Source organism: Drosophila pseudoobscura, chromosome 2 (assembly GCF_009870125.1).
Source record: "Drosophila pseudoobscura strain MV-25-SWS-2005 chromosome 2, UCI_Dpse_MV25, whole genome shotgun sequence".
Taxonomy (NCBI): Eukaryota; Metazoa; Arthropoda; class Insecta; order Diptera; family Drosophilidae; genus Drosophila; species Drosophila pseudoobscura.
In genome coordinates this window covers 7,849,422-7,870,031 of record NC_046679.1, presented here as the reverse complement: position 1 = coordinate 7,870,031, position 20,610 = coordinate 7,849,422, and the positions used below count along the sequence as shown (strand labels likewise).

The following is a 20,610-nucleotide window of genomic DNA, read 5'->3' as shown; positions in this document are numbered from 1 at the left end:
GAGTCACATAAAATTATGGTATTTGATTAAACAAAATGGTGTTTTACCGACTTTTGTTATAACAATAAAAATATAATAAATAATTTTTGTTACAACGAATACCCAAATGAACACCTGGCATCTGAAGCATACGTTTCACAAACTGTTGCATACCTTTAGTCGAATTTGTTCGGTATCTAAAGGTATACTTTAAAGTCTGTAAACTCGCCAGGTAACAGATTTGGTTAGAGGTGGAAATGTTTCTTCAAACTGTTGATCTAAAATGGTTTTCTGTAATTGTGTTTTTGGCAAATGAAAGGGCATAGTAGTCTAACGCGTTCCAATCAGTACCAAATATTGTTAATCATACTATAAATGTGTTGCCCCGATGATATGCAGGATGCTTTAATTGCAAAGAGACCAATAACTCCAATGGCTAGATAATTCCATTGTAGGATCTCTTACGATTTGCTTGGAGGATGTATTGTATCTCTCACACATTCACATATCTTGCAGTGCATTTGTCTGCGCAGACAGCATAAAAAATGGAACAAAAAGTGTGACTGTTTTGGTTCCGATCACTAGCAGATCACTTTCCCATGAACATAAGATATGACCTTGCCGGCAGCTGTCTTAGATTAATAATTAGAAGGCTGCAGTCGTCGGATTTTGATTGGATTTTAGTATAACTCAGTTATTTTTTAGATGTCTTACAGTTTTAATTTAATGTGACTACGATATTTGACAATCTGTATTCATTGGAACGCGTTAACTGTTGGGTGTTGGCCGGCAAAATCCACAAACATAGTTGATTGACTTCTCTGACCTTTGTGCATATTTCAGATCCAAAACTGAATCGTAGACAAAGTCAAATAAGTATTAAAATATTCAGTACAGTCAGCACAGTCCGCCAATTATAGAATAGTCTCATGATTTTCGTTTCTTTTTTAGTTTTTATTAAATTAATTGCTTTAATTTTAAATTAATTACAATTCGTACGTTTAACGCATGTTCCAAAAGGGGGCTGGGCGTCTCTTTCTTAACATTTTAGACTTTAAATTAATTTTGCCTGCTTCTGTTTATTTTTACAAGTAGTTGAAACATTTCGCTAATACACATTCGTTCGCACTTACGACAGACTAATGACTTATGTTAGGTAGTTGTTTTAAAATTAGGCAAAGGGAACGCTTAGTACTTCCTTTTAGTTTAGTATTTTACAGCGGCATCATCTCTATCGTTAGGAATTTGGAAAAACTTGTGGCTTGAAGAATAATCTTATGATCTTTTAGTTATATACATTTTGAGACGCAAGATAGGGGGAGGAAGGGTAAGGGCAAGGGGAAAAGACTTAGACTAGCTTAAAGAACTAGTGCCTTCATTATCGTATTATGGTCGCGCTCTTATCGATTGGGTTGGGTTATTACTGGTTCAGATATTACTGGGCGGTCCCCGATGGGCGCGCTGTCCGTGTATCGTGGAACCGGGACGCGAGTGCACAATTGCATAATCGTTATCGTTATCGATTGGTATTGACCTTCGAAGTACGTTGAATGGAGTAAGTTTTGGATTTAATACAATTCATACAATACAATTGCATAGAGAAATACGAGTAGTAGTTCTAGAGAAATCTTCAAGACGGATTAGTTAGCCATGCCTTGAAACTGGCGGTTAGTTTTCGTATTGTTTTCGATCTTTTGTTCGGGAAAAAGTGGCAGCAGGAAACTTAGTTGGACAGTTTGTTCATGTGTTAGTTAATATCGGTAGAGTTATCGGCAAGTTACTATCGGTTAATTACAGTTGCAGTAGTACTAGGCACGAAATGGTTCTCTCTCTCTCTGTTTTCGATTTTGATTTGATTTTGTTGTGTGGCTGTTGTTGGAGTAATTGTAACTGTTGCTGTTAACAAGAACAAGAACAATAGATACGAGTACGAGTACGATACATAGAGACGCAGATACAAGATACTTTTGTTGTAGGCATGCTGTTGTTTTGTGGCGTGTGTGTGTGTGTGTTTGCTTGGGGCTCCCAGAAAATATATAATTTGTGAGAGCAGAGCAGAGCAGGTGTAGAATAGAGATGTACGTGTGTGTATCTGTGTGTTGGTTTGTGTGGCTTGTGTGGCTTGTGTGGCTTGTGGAGGCAGCTTAATATCTATCAGACCTATTTGAGTGTATCGTCGAACCACCGCTGGTATAGCCCTTGTGCGCATCCCGGCCATGCAGCGAATACCGGGAGCCATACTGGCTGCCGTGCCAGCTGCGATACGGATCGTATTCCTCGATGATCGACGGCTCCTTCTCGATTATCTGCAAAGTGCAAAGTGTTCCATTAGCCATTATTTATCTATGCTAGCCTAAAGCGCTGAAAAACTGACCTCTGTGTTGGCACAACTGCAGCTCATGGCCGTGCAGAGGAAGATGTTCATGAGCAGCATGATTAGGAACAGGACACCCAACGTAATGGTCAGCCAGAGCAGCCAACTGGGTCGTATGCCATCCTCGCAGCTCGACGAGACTACTGTGTGCATATAAATCAATGAATTTATAGAAATGCCATCCATTTGAAGCTGCTACTTACATCTAGCCTCTGCGGGATCCAGAACAAAGACTGTGGTGCCGGCCAGGCTGGATCCCTCCTCATTCGGTCCGAATTTCCGGGGTCCATTGCTGCCCTTGGTGAAGCCAGCCAGGGCCACATCGTTGCAATCATCGATCTCCACACAGCGACCATAGCACTGGATCACATCGCACTGCAGATGCACCTCAGAGCCTGTCGAACAAAAGAGAGAAAGTTAGGATCGCGCTTGAATCCTTAAACTGTTGGTCCTACCCTCGGGAAACTTGAACATCGAGGTGAGAGTCGCCTCGGCAGCTCTTCCATCCGCAGTGGGCACAAAGCGGCTGATAATCGTGGCATCGTAGGGGCAGCTATGGGGCGAATCCAGATCATGTATTAACTGTTTTCAGAGCTCTGTCTGAGCGAAGACTTACCCGCTGTCGTCGGTGAGCTTGAGGGTGCGGTTCTTCTTGTCAAAGGCAAAGCAGTTGCCCACACGCAGGCCATAGGTATCTGAAAATAGTGGGTAATGATGGTAATGGCATGGGGGAGAGTGGTGTTAGCTGGTACCCACCATTCGGCTTGGAGAACTCGGCGCGTATCTTGTACTCGTGCCCGTACACCGTCTCACGCACTCGATGATCGTTCTCCAGAAACTTGAGCACCACATGGGCATTGTCGTCGCTGCAATATGGTTGGAGGAGGATTACACACACACACACATGGGAGACAGGGGGGAGGGAGCTAACGGTATGCCTGGGACTGCTCTATAATTACACATCTATGAGCCAGTGGCTAATTAAAAGCGCAGCCAATAGACCCGAAAGCTCTGGGCCGCCGTTGCAGTTCAGTTGCAAATTCTGCAATGGCTGCAATTATGCAACAATTGCCGGTCATTGCTTTGTGGGCCAGATATACGAATAACATCTATAACTATTTGTTGTGTTTGCACGATTTTTGTTAACAATTTCTTTGCTTTTGATTCCTCGTTGTTTACCGCGGGCTTAACAGAGCGCAACGTTTTGGAAAAACCGTTTCGGATGCCATTTTTTTATATCCGACTTGAGCGCTGGTTTTTGCAGAGAATTCACTGAACACTTTCCTGAGAGATGGAGAGACTTGCGTAAGTCGGAGCTGGCCATTGCCACCATGCAAATGAGGCAAGAGGCAAGCGGCAAGAGCCGCGCGAAGGTAAATTAAATTGTTTCTCATTCGCCTCAAGATGATTATCGGGGCTTCGGTCAGTCGTTTACCGTTAATTGAACTGCTGCTAAGTAAATAATAAAAAATTTGTTTGTGTTTTTTTTTTTGTAATTTTCGGAATTTCTGCGCATTTGGCCCGAACGAGGAGTGATTGAGTGAAAGAGCCCCCCTATTGTGGCCAAGAGCTTAATGGCCTTGAGTTCTAGTTCTACATATATAGAGAGGGAGAAATTGCGAACAATGACTGAGAGCAACACCTACATGCTGTGCATGGTGCCACATGCAACCCCACACACACTCCATCCATGATCTACGGCCAGTCAGCACAATTTGCTCTTTTGATTCCACTTCATTTGTTGTCTGCCGACTGGCAAATCACTGGAGAACTTGGAGCACTTTGGGCTGACGGAAGCCCGACCAAAAAAACAAAAATTACAGGCACAGAGAGGGACTTGAGTGCAATTGTCTAGACAGGTTGGGCATTCAAAAACTTACCGAGTGTAGCCCGATTTGCCACAGGTAATCACATAAAACTTATCATCCGCCAATTCCAGTGTCTTGTGCACACGCACTGCCAGCTGAATGGATCGCTCCTCGGTGCGCTGTGGAGAGAGAGATTGAGGGAAAGGCCATTTAATTACTGGTTATTAAAAGCTGAGGCACCTCCAGACTCCAGACTCCAGACTCCAGACCGAATTTGGCACGTCCAGGCCCGCGAAACAGAAGCATGGCCCATGGCTGCTCACGGCTGATGCTACTTGCACTTGTGGCATGTTAATTGTCACATGATGCAATCGCCATGCAACAAGGAAATGCAAAATGCCGCCAAGTGTGACGCGTTTTCCACTTGTTTGTTTTTCTCTCTAGCACTTTTCCAGCTCTCCCAACTCTGTGGCTTCTTGCTGTACTTTTCACTTAATGACTGGGCCTATCACACATATGTAGCTTTTGCAGTAATTATTTTCCATTCACTTTGAATACTCTTCTATCAGCCGAAGTTGGAACTGCTCAGCGGTATGTGACTGCCGAGAATCTCTGCGCTTGGGTGGTCAAGATATCTATATCTTCATCGGTAATTGGCCCAACTTGAATTTTGTAACTGGCCTTGACCCGCAACCGAAATCGGATCTCATGTACCCCACAACAGCTTGCCATAAAAAGGTATTTTCTGATGGCTGCAAACCCAAAAAAAAGTACAAGTTTCTTTGTCACTTCTGTGGGGGTTTACATAAGTTTTTCCGCAGCACAGCTGCCTGCCAAACTGGTTTCCATTGCCCAGTAAATAAATATACAAGTAAATGGTTATTATTTGTTTAATCGTTTGCTGGTGGTGGCCCACGCCTCTGGTGTTTAGTGCATTAAATGTTTGTCAGCTCATCGGGCGAATGAGGATGTTGGTTATGGCATTGGTTAAGGCAGTTAGCAAATAAACACAACATATCGAATCAGTTATAAATACCTCAATGGAGCAGCAGCATCGGTATCATTGGCAGCTGCTGCTGCAATCCTCTTCAATGGAGGGGAACCATCAGTGGAGGTTGGCCAATGATGTCACAATCTGTTGGCCAACTCATGCATCACGCAGTTGCATGCCACGGCGGATGAGCTCATTATCAAGTTATTATCAAAAGCCGAGAAAATGGCAAAGTTGATTTTCCATATGCCAGACGAGAACGAGCGACTGACTGACTGACTGACTCCCTACCATAACAACATTAACCGGGCTTAAAGTGCTTGTGAAATTGCTTGATGGCAAATTGCTAGAGTCTCTTCCCCTTCTCCGGCCATATTGCATTTGCAATTAACATTTAAATGTGTACATAATGGTGGCAGACAAAGAACCATAACAGCCATCATCAAATAATGGCTAACAATTTCTGCCTGTTGCCTGACAGCCCACTCGCCACGAAAATAGCAGAAAATAATAGCAATAATAACGTTGCGTTGGTAATAAGAAATAAGTTCAAGTACGGCCGGAGTCAGCCCACATCCAGCCACAGCAAAAGCAACAGCAACATCTTGAACTCTATGTAAAAATTGTTTCTGCGGCTTTGGCATCTTGGCCATTGTCAGCGCCAATTTCATGCTCTGCCAAGTATCTGCGGACCAGAGCAAAGCCCTGAACGAGGGAGTGGGAGAGTGGGAGGCAGGCGGCAGGAGGAGTGGATAGTGCAGTCTGTGGCCAAGGTCAGACAAGGCTGATGGCTGCAGGCATTTCGAGAGCAATTAAAGGCAAACGAAAATATTTGCCAAGAAATAGAATCAAAATTGCCGCAGCAGACAAAACATTCTTTTGACACAAATTCCACGCACAGGCAGCCCCACAACAACAACAACAACAACAGCTTGGAATGCTGTCAAAGTCGAAGCGTGGAAAGCCGTGTCTGGGCATGTGAACTCACAGTCTGGGCCCCAGTCTCAGTCTCAGTCCCAGCCACAGCCCCAGCCACAGCCCCGACCTGCAGCTAAAACTAGACGCCGGCGCACACGCTGCCACGGCACTCCCAGAGATACATACTCTACTCGTGTATACGGATACTTATGTACGTGTACATATAAAAATAAAATCCAAGCTGCGATAAGCGTGATTTAATTTTATGGGGGACCTCCCTTTTTTTTTGTTTCTTTTCTTCAGACAAACGGAAGGTGGGCCCCGGCCCAGAGAAGAAGATCCTGAATCTTCCCCCAGCATCGAATGCGGGGCCCTAGTTCTAGAGTGAGAGAGAGAGAGGGAGAACAGAAATTGGGATCGGTCGGTGCGATTTGACATTGCAATTAATAATGTTGTATGTGCTTGTACTTATAAACATGATGCGGACTGCCCTGCCCGGCCCTGCCCCCTGCCCTGCCTCCTTCCATCCGGGGCCCTGCGGATAATTTGCATTTCAACGAAAAGCATAGGGTAGATGCCAGGTATGGCGCATAACGTATCTATATGGGATGACTATGGCTAATGCGATTTGCCTTTGTCTGGGATTGTTCGAGCTCGAGTTCGAGTGCGTGTAGCAGACCCACACGGAATTGCAGTCCGTCGCCTGTCAACGCCAGTGATGCACGTAGGATTAAACTTGATTTTTATTGCCATCGTTACTATATAGACTGACGACCAGTGCAGCATTGAAGCAGCACCGTCCACAGTCTTGGTGATTTGCGTTGATTTGGGGCCAAGACTCCGTATAGGCGGTCTCAAATTTATGCGCATGCGTGCCCTTTTTGGCCATACAAGGTCTCTGCTGTTCTCTGCCGCTCTCTGCTGCTCTCAGGTTCTCTACCATTCTCTCTCACTCTCGTTAAAGTTGAAAAACTGTTGCTTGTTGCCGCTGCTTTTGGCGGTTTTCCAGCTGCCAGCGATTGCCTAACAATTCACAGTTGGTGATTTTTTCGGTTAGGGGCTTTTCCACTAGCTGTCTGCCTCAATTTTGGTGGTAATTTTTGCAAATTATACTCAATGGCTGGCCAAATTAACTTGCCATTTAGCAGGCGTGGGGCGCGACAAACGAAAGACTTAGGCAACGAACTTGCTGGCCGTGTGATTACCAATGAGGAAATGCTATTGTGGAGATGGCTAGAATGTACTCCAAGGATGCACAAACACAGTCAATAAACTGCTTTTCTTTGACTTCTTAGATCCCACCCATTCGGGAACCCTTCGCCACTGTATCTTCGATTATTCCTCGTTTTTAGTGAGTGATTAATTTGGTATTTGGTTAGGGAAGCGGTGAAGGGTTATGCTTACATTGCTTCCACTCACGTTGCTGACCAGAATGCCGCAGTAGTCGCTGGCTCCCTGCTTGGCCCACAGGTTGAGGCTGAAGGCCACCGCATCGCTGCCGTCGCCCATGGCCATGCAGGCCGGAGTGCGAAAGTCCCGGGCGTGCACGGCGCCCGTGTAGCCGGAGTTCACCTTCACCTTGATGTTCATCGTGCCCGCCTTGCAAGTGGCCGTCACATGTGGGGCAAATTCGCCGGGCGACGCCGCCGGTTCCTGTGTGGCAGCCTGTAATGGTAACAAAAAAAGCATAGATTTCGATGAGATTCTTTTGGTTAATAACTTTGACCTGGTTTCTGGACCCTGGGAACAAACGCACATGGTCAGAAAATTAACGCCAACTCATGGGACAAGCAAATACCACAAAAAAAAGCAGCAAAAGCAGAAGCAGCCACAGCGAAAGAGGAAAATTCAAATTAATTTTAAAAGGTAAACCAAAGAGTCGGCCACAGTCGCAATTAATTGCAAAAAGGTAAAGGCAAAAGGCAACAGAACCCAGAGATTGCTTTAGAACTTTGGGCCAACAGAGCTGCCAATGTTCTGCACGTTTTGGGTCAGCTCCAGCCCCAGTCGTTGCTCCGTCGCGCACTGTCAAAGGCATTTGGCTTTAAGATAATTTATTGGCATGCTCGACTTGGGCTGCTGTCGCTCTGTCGTGATAATTGAATTTGTGCTCCAGCTTTGGGGCCACAGAACGTTAGGGAACGGCGGCTATAGCGACTGTGGATGGTGGACTGTAGGCGCTAGATAAGCAGCACAAAAGTTAAGTAAGTCATGTCATGACAATCGCCGAGAAGCCGAGACGCCGTGCCGCCTTTGTGGTCCAGCCACAGCCACAGCCGGCCCTCGGGCCCTGGCCAAGTCAGAGCCGAATCTCTATTGAGAATGTACCGGGCGAAAGGCCTTTGATTTATATTTACTTTCGAAATGCTGCAGCCAATCTGCCCTTCGGCTCGGCTTAGCTCTGAGCCTCGCAAAAATAAAATATGAAATTTTGTGCAGTCATTAAAGCAATTAATTTACCAGTCAATCCTTTCTGGCTGGCTCGCTGGCTGGCTGGCTGGCTGGCTGGCTACTGTGCGTCAAGTGAAATGCAGCCGGATGACCCAGTTCGATCCGTTGTCGCTGTCAGAGCCAGAGTCAGAGTCAGAGCCAAAAACATGTTGGCCAGTGTGCCACTTTCTATGGCAACTAGAACATCCACTTTGCATGCCATCAGCAATTTATTGTATCTCAATGCGCGGGCCACTTTGTGCCAAAGAAGAGACAATGAAAGGCCCGCGATGGCGGACAGACCCATATCCAGCACCGATCAGGAGTTCAATGCGCCGAGCACACGTTCGAGGGTCACATGAGAGTCTGCCTGGGTCTGGCCTGGGCCTGGGCCTCGGTCTGGGCCTGTTCCCTCTAGCTGTGGCTGCAACTCCAACTCCAGTGCCGATCCAACTCCCATGACAATTTGTCGCTCGGCAAAATGCAATTGTTTTGCATGGATTTTTGCCAACTACGACTGCAACTGCAGTCAATTAAAATAGTTTTTGCATGCTCGTTTCACTATCGTTTCGGAGCGACGGCGGCGGCAGCGACGGCGGCTTGTTAAAATAGCAAACAAAATTTTTAACAGCATTTGCCTTTTGTATTATGCAACACGCTCTGATTGTGTTTGGACTTTCCATGGTGGAAAAATACAAACCGAAACCGAAACCGAAACACAATTAGACACTTGCGCTGCCAGTCACGCCATGGCCAATGAGCCATCTGATTTTGATGGATTTCCTCAGAGCCGAAAGCCCCGCAGGACACTCGCGCTAATGCTGGCTAATGTCCGCAAAGTATGGCCCAGTGATTTTTCAAAACAAAAATTCCTTTTCGAGCGCATGTAAATCGTATCTGAAAATCGAAACGTAGGCCCCCAAAGCCAGGCACAGCTGGAGCCAGAGCTGACTGGCTGACTGGCCAGGATCATTAAGTGGGGACCAGGCGGTTGCCTACCGCTGATTTATATGCCTGCAAGGGGTCAGGCCATAAACCAAAAGTGTTCGGCCCGGCCTCGCCGCATTTAGCCATTTTAACTATTAAACCAAGTGACGTGAGCAATTAGTACAGGAGAGTCCGGTCCGGGTTCCATTCCACTTGGGCTGCTCTTTCGCAGAGGCAATTAGCTGTTTAAGAATGACAAAACTGCAGACTTGATGTGAGAAATGGGGCTCGCAGTGGTGGCCAAAAGACCGACACCAAAATGCTCTGCACTTGGCACAACAAAAGGGGATCAGGGACATTAAGCGGATGCTGTTAGGCCATAAGACTTTATGGGTCTTTGGGGGGTTCTTCTTTCCCTCGGTTCGGCAGTAACTTTAATGGCGGATTTTTATTGAATTTATTCAACGATTTTTATTCCTTTTAAGTGGGTCATTAAAAGACTTCCCAACGTCAGTTTTGGCTGCAGTTGTGCTGCAACTTTTCCAACAATTTATCGAGCCAAAGAATTTCGAATGTTTTGCTAGACAAATCCTGTATTATTGTCATTTTTCTCGGGCCCGATCACCCTTTCGCAGGGCAATTAAATCACAAATGATTGTGATTTATGTGGACAACTAATTTAACTCAATTTAGGGGGCTCCCTTGGCTCCCTGGCTGGCTGGCTGGCTGGGTGTGTTTCCTTTATGCCCATTTTGGCACAACCCGAACATTTCGCAAGAGTTGTGGCTTTTTTTATTGTCTTCTGTTTGGGGGTTTTGTTTTTGTTTAGAGCGATACAATCGCCAAAGTCTTAGTGCAGCTGCGCGCATTCACGTGGCTGGTCGAACAGATTGCCGAACATATTCCGATCGCATAGAGTCAACAAAAAACATGTGCAACAAGCTCCGATTAGAAGCGAAAACAAAACTCGTGCATAACAAAGGGGGCGAGAGGGAGGGGGGGAAGGGAGGGGGCTCTCAACATATTTCGCGTGCATTTGAATTTCCGCTATGTGGCGCTCGAGCAATAAAGCTCGGCTCAAAGTAAATTATAACATAAGGCCGAGTCGAGCCAGGCCAAGCCTCGGATCTCGACTAAGCCCCAGCTGGGCCCAGAGTCCAGCTCTGTATCTCCGTCTCCGTCTCCGACTCCGACTGCGGCTGATTGCAAATTGTCACGGTATTTTCGCTGGCAGCGCATAAATTGCCGTTTAACTCGCATTACAGTCCAGCCAGTTGGTAGGACTGGAGCGGGCAGCACCGAGACGTGGCCGGAACGTGGCCGGGGACATCGGGTATTTATGTTTAGTGCTGGCTTTTTTGGACAGAGCTTGAGCTTGAGATGGAGCTGCGACTGGGGCTGCGACTGGGGCTGCGACTGGGACTGGCCAAAAGCTTAATGAAGCTGACAGAGTCGAAACTCGTTCCGAGCTTTGGCTGATTATATAATGCAGACAAGCGGCCAACTGACAGCTGAAAGGGTTTTCTTACGGTTTTATCTACTACCCATCGGGCTTTTCGGGCTCGCCTAGGGTTCAACAACAACGAAAAGGAGAAAAGCAGCCAGCAATTAATGTCGCCGCGGCTTCAATTAAATTTCAATTGCCGGCGCGCTTTTCCATTGATGTTCTGACGCGCTAATGCCGTGGCACGTCTCGAACTTGGACTCCACCTGCGACTCCACCTCTGCACGTTCTGGCTGGACCCCCTTTCAGCACTCGGGTCACTTCTGAGGCTTCTCATAATGAAACGCTGTCGTACCACTAATATAATAATAAGCACTTGTCTGTCTCTCCCTGTCTGCCCCTTTGTTGGCCATACCGAAGAGCAATCAATAGAAAAAGCTTGGTAACTTCTTCAAAACAAATTGTCGAACAACATTCCAGCGGAGACCTTTGCAACGGCGTCCCTCGAAGTAGCCCTCAATGCCAGGTACCATGTTTCGTTTTAATGGTTATCTTCCATATGTTTTGCCAGGCAATTATGCTAAGTACTTTCTTTTCTTGGCCAAGCAAGGGCTGGCAATGTTTTGAGAGCTTTCTTTAAGTGAATTAGCCTGCTTTTTGGTCCCCAGATGCCGAAAGTTCTTCAATCTATTTGTAATGCCCATTAATCAAAGGTTTAAATGGTGGAAGAGATGGAAATCGGGTGAGATTGAGGTGAAGGTTTTGGGCAACTTTCATTACCCCAAAATGTTAGGGCCTCGATTTACACCTGAGTCATCTTTCGGTGGATTCAAATAATAGCTAATCGTGTTTTTGACTTGTCACACTTTCTTTGGCCATCGCCTTAATTGCTGTCAAATGTTGGCTCTGCACGAAAAACCCATTCGCAGAGTTTTCCCAGAAACAGAAACAGAAACACAGCCCACAATCGGTCTGCAATTTTCATAAATGTGCACTTTCCATGCGCATCATTTTGCCCGGAGAGAATTTGAAAGGAAATTCCGCCAGAAACATAGGCACAGAAAACCTGGCCAAATGAAACTTTCTGGCCAATGACAGTCGGCAGTCGACGTGCACCGCCAGCAGCAGCAGAACAGGGAAATAGTTTTTCCCATTAGTTTCAAATAAAACCTACTTTTACCGGTGAGGCCGAAGCTGGAGCAGAGCCAAACAAAGGTTGGAAAAACAATTGCTAAAGTGTTGTTGCTGGGAGCTGGGTCGGTGAGTGACAGCCGGCTGGGAGCCAAGCAGAGCAAACCAGACCACATCGGTGTGGGATTGCAATGTGAGAACAACAATGCAAGTTAATCAAATAATGAAATGTGCTAACCCAAGTCAAACAATAGAAAGAACTTTCTCCGTGCTGGTGCTGGGTGCTGGCTGCTGATGACCCAATATGCCAAACACTTTTGCATAAATTTTAATGGATTTCACGCTACACTTGATCCGCAGAGGCATTAGCATTGGGCGAAATAATTTGCACGGCGAAATCAACGCGGCGTTAAATTGCGTCAGCCTCCGAGTGGCTGGAATTGTGTATAAACTATATATATATAGACCAATTTTCGTGGTCAGTTGACATAAACACACGAGTTTGTGGGCCATTTCCAGGGGAGTGGAATCTAACAGCGGGCCACACTCGATCTAATGGCCGCAGACTGAGACTCCGACTTCGACTCCGACTCTATCTCAAGCGAGCAACGGCTTCCTGTCCAGCAGACACAGATACTACTAACCCACTGCTGAGGTTGCGTGCAGCGACCAAACTGGTTGCTCTTCTAATTGCCCCAGTCGTGGCTGCGTTCCGAGTATGACAACCAGCCCATTCGGGGACCAGGTCCACGTCCAGGTACTGCACTCCATTGCACCCGATATTTGTGGTCAATATGCATGGGGCTTGGTTATATCTTCTGTTAATTAGAGCATAATGACGGAGAGCTTAAGCCGATATTCATTGGCATGCTGCGGTTATCGGCGGCAGACAAAAAAGACGTATCTGCTGATAGCTCTTCCCAGTGATGGAGAGAAGCTCGGCCAACTGTATCTGCCACAAACCGTTAGCCCTACTCACACTCGTCGAGAAGAAAACAAAAACTAAATACGGCATAATAAAACAAGAATTTCATTGAAATGGCCCCCGACAATCAGCCAGTTTGTTGTCTAAGTCTTTTGTCTAGTGCCTCATCTCAGGTTCTAAGAAAAACACATGCCACTGCGGCATAGTAAACAATGAATCATATTTTTGAGTGGATTCATATGCGTATCAAAGGTTTAGTGCCTGCAGGCCACCGCAGCAGGGGGAAACGAGGGGTAAGACTGGTGTGTGTGGGGCACTTCAATTGGCTTTGGCAGCGGCTGTGAAGCACGTGCTTGTCAGTCAAGAATGGCTTTTGCGGTTTATTTTGATACTCTATACAAGAGTGGCTAAGACAAGTGGTTGATAGCTCAAGTTGCTGCCCAAATTATGCATATTTCAACCACCTTTTTGCCAGAGAATTAACTATGTGAATCGAGGGGGAAATATAAGTTTTAACCTGCCTAAAAACTACCTCCCTGCCACTCCAACCCATGTAGCCCTTAAATCTCTTTCCCTGTCAGAGTATTGAGCGTTTCTGTACTCGAAAAAGATACAGTTTTTTGGCCAGAAGCCGCAGGCCAACACGGACTACCTGCGGTCACATTCAACGCGTCATTTTGTGGCCAAATACGCAAGATTCATTCTGTTCGGATTTGTTTGTGCTTTATATAAAGAAAGACAGAAACGTAAATCGCTGTTTGGCTGTCTGTTGGTGGGTTGTTCTCGCCGCTGCCGATCGTTGTCTTATATGGCTGCTGGCAGTCCAAAGCCATGACGACATTGTTCATTATATATACCCCAACCCATACATATATTGCCATATATTCATATTGTATTGGATGGCATCGAGAGAATTAGCATATTTCAGCTCATTTCTTGTTTGTGTGCGTTGACATTGAAACCGATTTTAATGGCCCGTAAACAACAACAACAACAACAACAATAGCCGCCTGGCCATGACAGTAACAACAAGTACACGCACTCGCTAATATGCAAGTCAATATTTAGCCACGAACAAAAAAAGGCGTCAATTAAAATGAGTTATACTCTGGACTAAGGCTAATTTTGGCCATCTCTATGTCAAGTCAAGTGTGTGTCGAGCATATTAATGGCCGAAGAAAATCCCATTGGGTTAACCGAAAAGGGCGCAAGTTCATTTATTGTTTAATGAGTGTGAAAAGCGGACTGGCAGCTCCAAAAGTACCGTAAGCCAGAGCCAAGTTTCAGTTTTAACAGATACTTAACACGCACCCATACAGAGGGGATTACTTTCGCACACACACACACACAGTGCCTTTGGGCCACTGCATCATCATCATCGTCATCATCATGATGATCATCATCCCAGAAACATCATCTCCAACGCCAAGAGACTGCGTTTTGTTTGCCGTGGCTGTTATGCTTCAAGGTTTTGTGAGTTTTGCATTAACTGAAAAAGCCAACTGAAACCAAGATGGCCAAGTAGTTGTTGTTTCTGTCTGAGGCCGGAGTGCCTGCCAAGCCCAAAGAGCGTATTTTGACGCCTACACCCCAGCCCCAGCCCCAGCCCCAGTCCCAGACCCGGCCTCAGTCCCGACCCCTGCCCCCTTCCCGGCATTTTATGATGTCATTCGCCAGCGGCCGCTGACTTTAAGGAATAGTTCAACATACCCGTTATCATTTTGAGCGGGAAAGCGGAAAGATATGTAGATATAAGAGGGCGTTTTATTGAAGTATGAAAAGCAAAGTGTAAAGAAATCAATTAGGCGATCCATATCCATATAAATGATAGACAAAGTTGCTTATTGAAAGGTTTATAGAGGTATATAAAAAAGTGGATTCTAAGGGTACCACTATAATTGATTGCTCTGAACTAATTGAACACGAAATATCCGGGAGGGGAGGACAGCAAAGTCATAGGGAAAAGACCTCTTCATGATGTAGAAATTACTGCCTTTATAGGATTTTTATATGCAAAAAGCATCTCCCTCTAAGGCTTTTCCAATATACCAATGAATAGTGCGCCGAAGAAACTTTCTTTTGTACTCCAGCTGGGGGCAAAATGATATATGATTTGTAATCACCCCAACGGCGAGCTATACCTAGCATTTTAGTAAAGACCCCAATACCCAATACCCAATCTAGACTTGAACCAATTTCAATTGGTGCCAAGCCCTGAAAGCCAGTCAGGGCAGACTGCTCTCACTCTGATGGATTTGTGCCATTTCATAGGAAAAACTGAAATCAAACCAGACCAAATCAAAACTGAAACCAAAACCGAAAAGCATTCCTGAAGCGCTCACGAACAATGGAAGAGGGGTTAGGGTGGGGGGGCACATAGTACAGAGTTGGGTAAAAGTTAAGATATCGGTCAGTGGCACATTCGGAGTGGCAGCAGAACCGAGGGCCACTAAGCCTGCCAGCCTGCCCGCTGAGTTATAGTTATGGCGATGGCGATGGCGATGGCAATTGCTATTGCTATTGATAAACTGGCCCAGCTGCAGTCATTGTGGAGTTCATTAATTTGTCTGCCCTGGAAAATTGCCGTGGAAAATTCACAGAGCCGAACCAAGTCGCCATGAAAATGGGGAGCACAGAGGCAGAGGCAGAGGCAGAGGCAGAGATGGAGAAAGACAGACACAGAGGGCCCGCAGTTAACCTCGTTTTCATGGCTATAGCTGGGCCCCCAAGAACATTATTTTATGCAAATGAAAAGTGAAATGTCCAGAAAGTGGTCTAATTATCTTTCACTCGGCTGTACACTTACCTGTCCGGCCAGCAGTAGGATCAGGGGCAGGAGCAGCAGCCCAGGCCCAACAGTTTTAGGCCTTTGTATCATCGTGAGGCGCGTTCGTTGCCCGAGTCTTTTGTTTGGACAGGAGGTGCTGGTCGAGGCGTCGCTGTATCCTTTTGGGCAACTGGAAAAACCCACTCGTTTATCAACCAATTGAGCAATTGTGCAAATTGTTTGGCTTTGATTATGGCTAATTTCATGCAGCTCACGCAGTTGTCAGTCCGTCAGTCAGTCGGCAGCTGCATTCCAGCAAAAGTCACTCGCAAATTACTCATCCAGCGATGGGCATGAGTCAACGTAACTATGTGGAGAACAATAATTAAGTTGAACTGAACTGAAAACGGATCTGTTAATGTAGCCAACCCCCAACCCAACCTATAGTATTTCTCTGCGGCTGCGGTTTATCGCCTCGTTTTCATCTACTCGACTGCTGCATTTTCAAGATGATTTCGAGATTTTTGTGGCTTTCGGGGCATAACTTTCTAGGAAACTTTTAAGTACGGAAACGTGACACAAGTGCATCAGTTTTCTATTTCTAATCTTTTAATATGCTCTCTCCATCTGGGGAGTTTCCTCTCCGAACGCATCTACCTCTCTCACGTACTCTGATTTCTTTATCGCGCCAAGACGACCCCGACCCTATTGATCTGTGTCTAAAAAGCCGCCCGTTTACTGGGAAAAAAGGTTTCGCAAATGGTTTCGAATGAAACAATGACTCGGAATGCTGAAAACAAGTTTGTTCAAAATATATATTTGTCCGGCAAACTGACATTGCTGAGAGCAGAGCTGATTGGAGGCTCTCGCTTACGTCATTTGCTCGAAAAACGACAATAAAGCAATGTCCAAAGGCTAACAATTATTGGAATGTGACATTTATGCTTGAAGTGGTCTTGGATATCTATTCGAAAATGTTTCAAATATATGTTTTACTTTGATTTCCAGGTTTTTTTAGTGGCCAATGTTATTTATTACCCAAACATGTGATTTATGACAATAAATTCGAGCGGAAATGGCCAACACACACCCACACGGACACACGAACACCTGGTCACACACACACATATGTATGTACTCTCAAAATAACTCACAAATTAAAACATTTTTTTATGCAACCTCTCAGCCACAATATGCAATACTCGCTCTAGGCAAAAGCTTTCAGCAAAAACTTAGTCATTTTTATTAAACAAAAAAAAAACAACTAACTTAAGCTGGGGAGAGCCAGAGAAACTAAGAGAGCGATAACCAGCCGAAGAGAGACGTCTCTTAAGAGAGATTCTCGCAGATTCGTGCAAATTCCCAGCGCTCTAAAATTATTCCATTTAAAGTTCAACTTTGGAAATATTCAGGAAACAAAACCGCTTGAAATTATCCATAATCAGCCACAATTTTATATGTTTAAAGATTTATTTTTTTAGATATGTTTTTTTGGGTTCACTTTGGAGGGTTCGCTCTCGTTGGAGGCTTCAGTTTTTCGCTGCTCTTTTTTAGAGACACGTGAAAACAAGTTTTATGCAACAGCTTATTGTTTACTTATTGTGGGGGTTTTTTGTTAGCTTGTTGCTCATTTTGTTTGTTATTCGAATGGCTAAGATCAGCTACCTCTGCTGGCACTGTGGCTGCTGACTTGGCTAGAACTATAAAACGCGTAAACTGGAAAGAACTCTGAATGAAATGCACTGCTATATGTTCCGCTTGACACGTTGGACTCGACTGAACGGATCGAGGGTTTGTTGGCAACTGAAACTGGCAACGTGCTGGCTCTAAGCCAAGCTTTGCTGCTCTTTAGCTTCATGTTCAGCTTCGCTGCTTGTTTTGTTTTCTTTTTTTCCCGTCGCTCTCTCTCTCTCTCTCCCATTCTTTTTGGTCACATCTTTCGTTTGTTTTTGCCGTTTCCTCTGTGGCTGGTCGTTTGGCATAGCGCTGCCAGATCGCTGGAAAACGGTTTTCAAACTGCAGCTTTGGCGCTCTGGCTTGAGCCGAGCCCCTTTTCCACCACAGTTTTTATCACTTGCTGATAAAAAGCAAAGCCATGTGCGTGTTTATCTTTGTGTGTGTGTGTGTGTGTTTGGGGTGGTTGCTGGCGTTTGTAGCGTAACGCAGACTTCAATGAATCGATACGCCCGTGACTCTCTCCATGCGACTCATGCGCAGTAGCTCCAAAGGGGATGACCAGCAAGAGAGCAGCAAGTGTTGGTTAAATGACCATAAATAACGGCACATTTAGAGGTTTTTTTGTTATTTATTAATTAAAAGTTTATGTATTTGGGGTATATATTATTTAATTCCATTAAATTGATTAAATTCCATTTTTTTAACTAAAAATTTAGTTACATTACCACAATTGTTACTCTCTCTACTAAATCCCTCTCCTGCTCGCGCTCCCTCTCTCTCTCTCTGGACGGACTCACATGCCTTTACACTCATTTTCCGTTTGGTGGGAAATTCTTATACAAAAAACCCAATTCGCTGCTCAGTGAAAATTTCATCACCGTCGTCGACAGTTCAGCCAACACCAAATTTGCTCTCAAAATTCCAAGGCGCAGACTTGTCTTTAAAATTTGGTCCAAAAATATCATTTGTGTTCACTTTTGATCTTTCCCAAAAACAGCATTAAAGTTTATTCCACAACTCCAGTGAGACTCTGGCGCTTTGCAAACCGAATTCGTGGCCAGGAAAATTCTATTGGTAAAAAGTGCAACTCAAACTCGAACGAAAGAACTGCCAAAAAAATCGAAACACGGCTAAAGAAAAATACTTGTATAAAATTTCTGTATCAGCCAGTCAGCGTTGTTTGCACGGAGTACTATCTCTGTGTGTGTGTGTGTGTGTGCGTGAGTGTGTATTTTTGTGTGTATGTGCATGTGCATTAGTGTGCGTCTGTGTTTGTACGTGATAAGCGTAGACAGACGCCGTAACAACAAAACGGCGGAGCCCCAGCCCGGGGCCCAGAGGATAGAAGAGGCAACATAGCTTTATCGAATTACAAGTAAAACAAAAAGCGAGCGGGCCAACAGCAACGTGACTTAGCCGACGATTAAAGCCTTCTGCGGAGTACGCAACCTGCTAACCCACAAACCCACTGCCAGCAGGGGTCCCGTGGGTGCTTTTAATACAGCTAATTGTTGGGGGGAAAAAAAATAATAATTAATATCCCAGATCCGCACACAGCAAACGAGTGGAAACTATTTTAAACTACCCGCAGAAAAGTATGCAACGGAAAATTGTTTGGGGTTTTGTGGGGGGGTACGGGATGGCTCTATGTGGAGCGACAATTTTGTGGTAGGCTGCGCAAGTCTTTGACCCCAAAACGTCGAGGAAGAGTCAGCCAGAGCTAAACTTTAGACGAGTCAGAGAATCAAAACAATTTGCGTGTCGGTTAACAGTCACACCATCTATCCCCTGGACTCCCCCGACTGCGACACCCAGACTTGATGCAGAGTTGACATTTTTAATTACCATCGAAAAGACATTAAGCCCTGTTTTATGACGGTCCGACGCATAGTCAGTCGAAAGGAAATGCCGCACGAAAATGGGTTAAACATAGCTCCAGGGGGGGCTCCGACTCCGGTTGTGGCTTCCTCTTCGGAAAACGACTCTTTCGCTGGCTTTCCTTTTCCCCATTGCAGTTTATATAACTACACAGTTGACAGTAATGCAGCGGCTTAAGCTGCAGTCCAAAGGAGAACTTTAATTTCGCCCTGACGTTGATGGATTGCGGTGGCTGACTGAGTTGAACCCGACACCAAATAACCCCAAGAACCCGCTCGGCCAGAGGTTAAGCCATTCCATAAAGTTTTTTTATCCAGCACAGATTTGTGCTGGCTACCAAAAAGTTGCGGGCCAACAGCCCAGAAGCACTTCAGGCCACACTCCACAAAAGTGGATGCGGGGCAAAGAAGCAACATAACTGAACAGGACCGAGAACCGAGCACCGAGAACCGAGAACCGACAACCGAGAACCTCAACACGTTACTGTGATTATTAATTCAAAAAGTTTTCACACATACACACGGCCCTAGAGAGAGAGGGCCAGGGACTGGCAGACAGCCTGGCATCCGAAAAATATACCCCGAATCAGTTTCACTGGCAGGAAAAGCAATGCGAATGAATTATATAAGGGCTTACATTTGGGAGAGCCCCGATGCCCTTCAAACAGACATGCCAGACAGTTGATGGCTCTGTCCAACCTAATTTGGACGCAAACGAGAACGAGGCTCCACAGCCACAACTGGAGTATAATTTAATCAGGCTTCAAGTAGCTCGGTAAATAAAAGTTCAGTCTTTGGCGGAGACAAAGCCGAGCCGGATAGATAGACAAACAAACAAACAAACAATTGGGGCCATCAATAATGAAATCCATTCGGGGCTCTGTCACTGGCAATTGTTAGGCCTGCCGGCCTACTCGTGAGGCTTTTATTTCCGCTGCCTGCTCACGGCACTGCCAGGCGCTGAACTTTGACATTTCATTGCACGACCAGCCAAATGCCAAATGTCATACCAGAGCGGCACATGTGTCTGTGGCAAGTGCAGCCCGGCTGCAGAGAGAGCAGAGCACCTCAAGGATGGTCCTCGGCGAGTGTGGGCGCCCAGAGCGGAGACAGTTTAACGCCGCAGACTCTGTGGCGTCCTCGGCTTCCGCCCAGCCACAGGATTATTATTAGGAAGGCTTATGTCATGAATGGTATTAGGGCTCTCAAATTCGATATTTTTGCCTTTGTAATGACTTTCAAATTATGTACATCTCATCAGGCACGAACAGTCTCCAGCAGAGTCCCGTCTCTCTCTCTCTCGAGGAGCCATTTTGACCCTCAATTGGTTGCACAACTCCTGCTTGGGCATACATATTTTAG

The 20,610-nt window shown here is 45.6% G+C and overlaps 1 protein-coding gene across 3 annotated transcripts; it reads right to left on the bottom strand.

The window, feature by feature from the left end:
• Nucleotides 1–1,138: 1,138 nt before the first annotated feature.
• Nucleotides 1,139–17,516, bottom strand: LOC4801044 (uncharacterized). 3 transcript variants are annotated; one of them, XM_033385816.1, is made up of 11 exons: nt 17,360–17,516; nt 15,734–15,884; nt 7,475–7,735; nt 4,234–4,340; nt 3,110–3,219; nt 2,970–3,048; nt 2,809–2,906; nt 2,557–2,748; nt 2,354–2,493; nt 2,140–2,285; nt 1,139–1,513 (listed from the first exon to the last, which is right to left on the bottom strand). In XM_033385816.1, exons 2-11 carry the CDS (start codon nt 15,803–15,805, stop codon nt 1,408–1,410), a joined length of 1,311 nt encoding a protein of 436 aa, XP_033241707.1. In that variant the 5' UTR covers nt 15,806–15,884; nt 17,360–17,516; the 3' UTR covers nt 1,139–1,407. The 3 variants fall into 3 exon arrangements, with proteins under 3 accessions (XP_033241707.1, XP_033241706.1, XP_033241708.1); XM_033385815.1 differs by having other exon boundaries at nt 2,354–2,496; nt 17,360–17,515; XM_033385817.1 differs by having other exon boundaries at nt 2,354–2,496; nt 7,490–7,735; nt 17,360–17,515.
• Between the last annotated feature and the right edge of the window lie 3,094 nt (nt 17,517–20,610).

Excerpts from the sequence above, each read along its gene's own strand:
- LOC4801044 (XM_033385815.1), bottom strand. The coding sequence starts at position 15,805 with ATGATACAAAGGCCTAAAACTGTTGGGCCTGGGCTGCTGCTCCTGCCC. Across the intron at positions 2,497-2,556 it reads GGATCCCGCAGAGGCTAGAT|TAGTCTCGTCGAGCTGCGAG; the intron begins GTAAGTAGCAGC and ends ATATGCACACAG. Across the intron at positions 1,514-2,139 it reads TCGACGATACACTCAAATAG|GTCAATACCAATCGATAACG; the intron begins GTCTGATAGATA and ends CGTACTTCGAAG.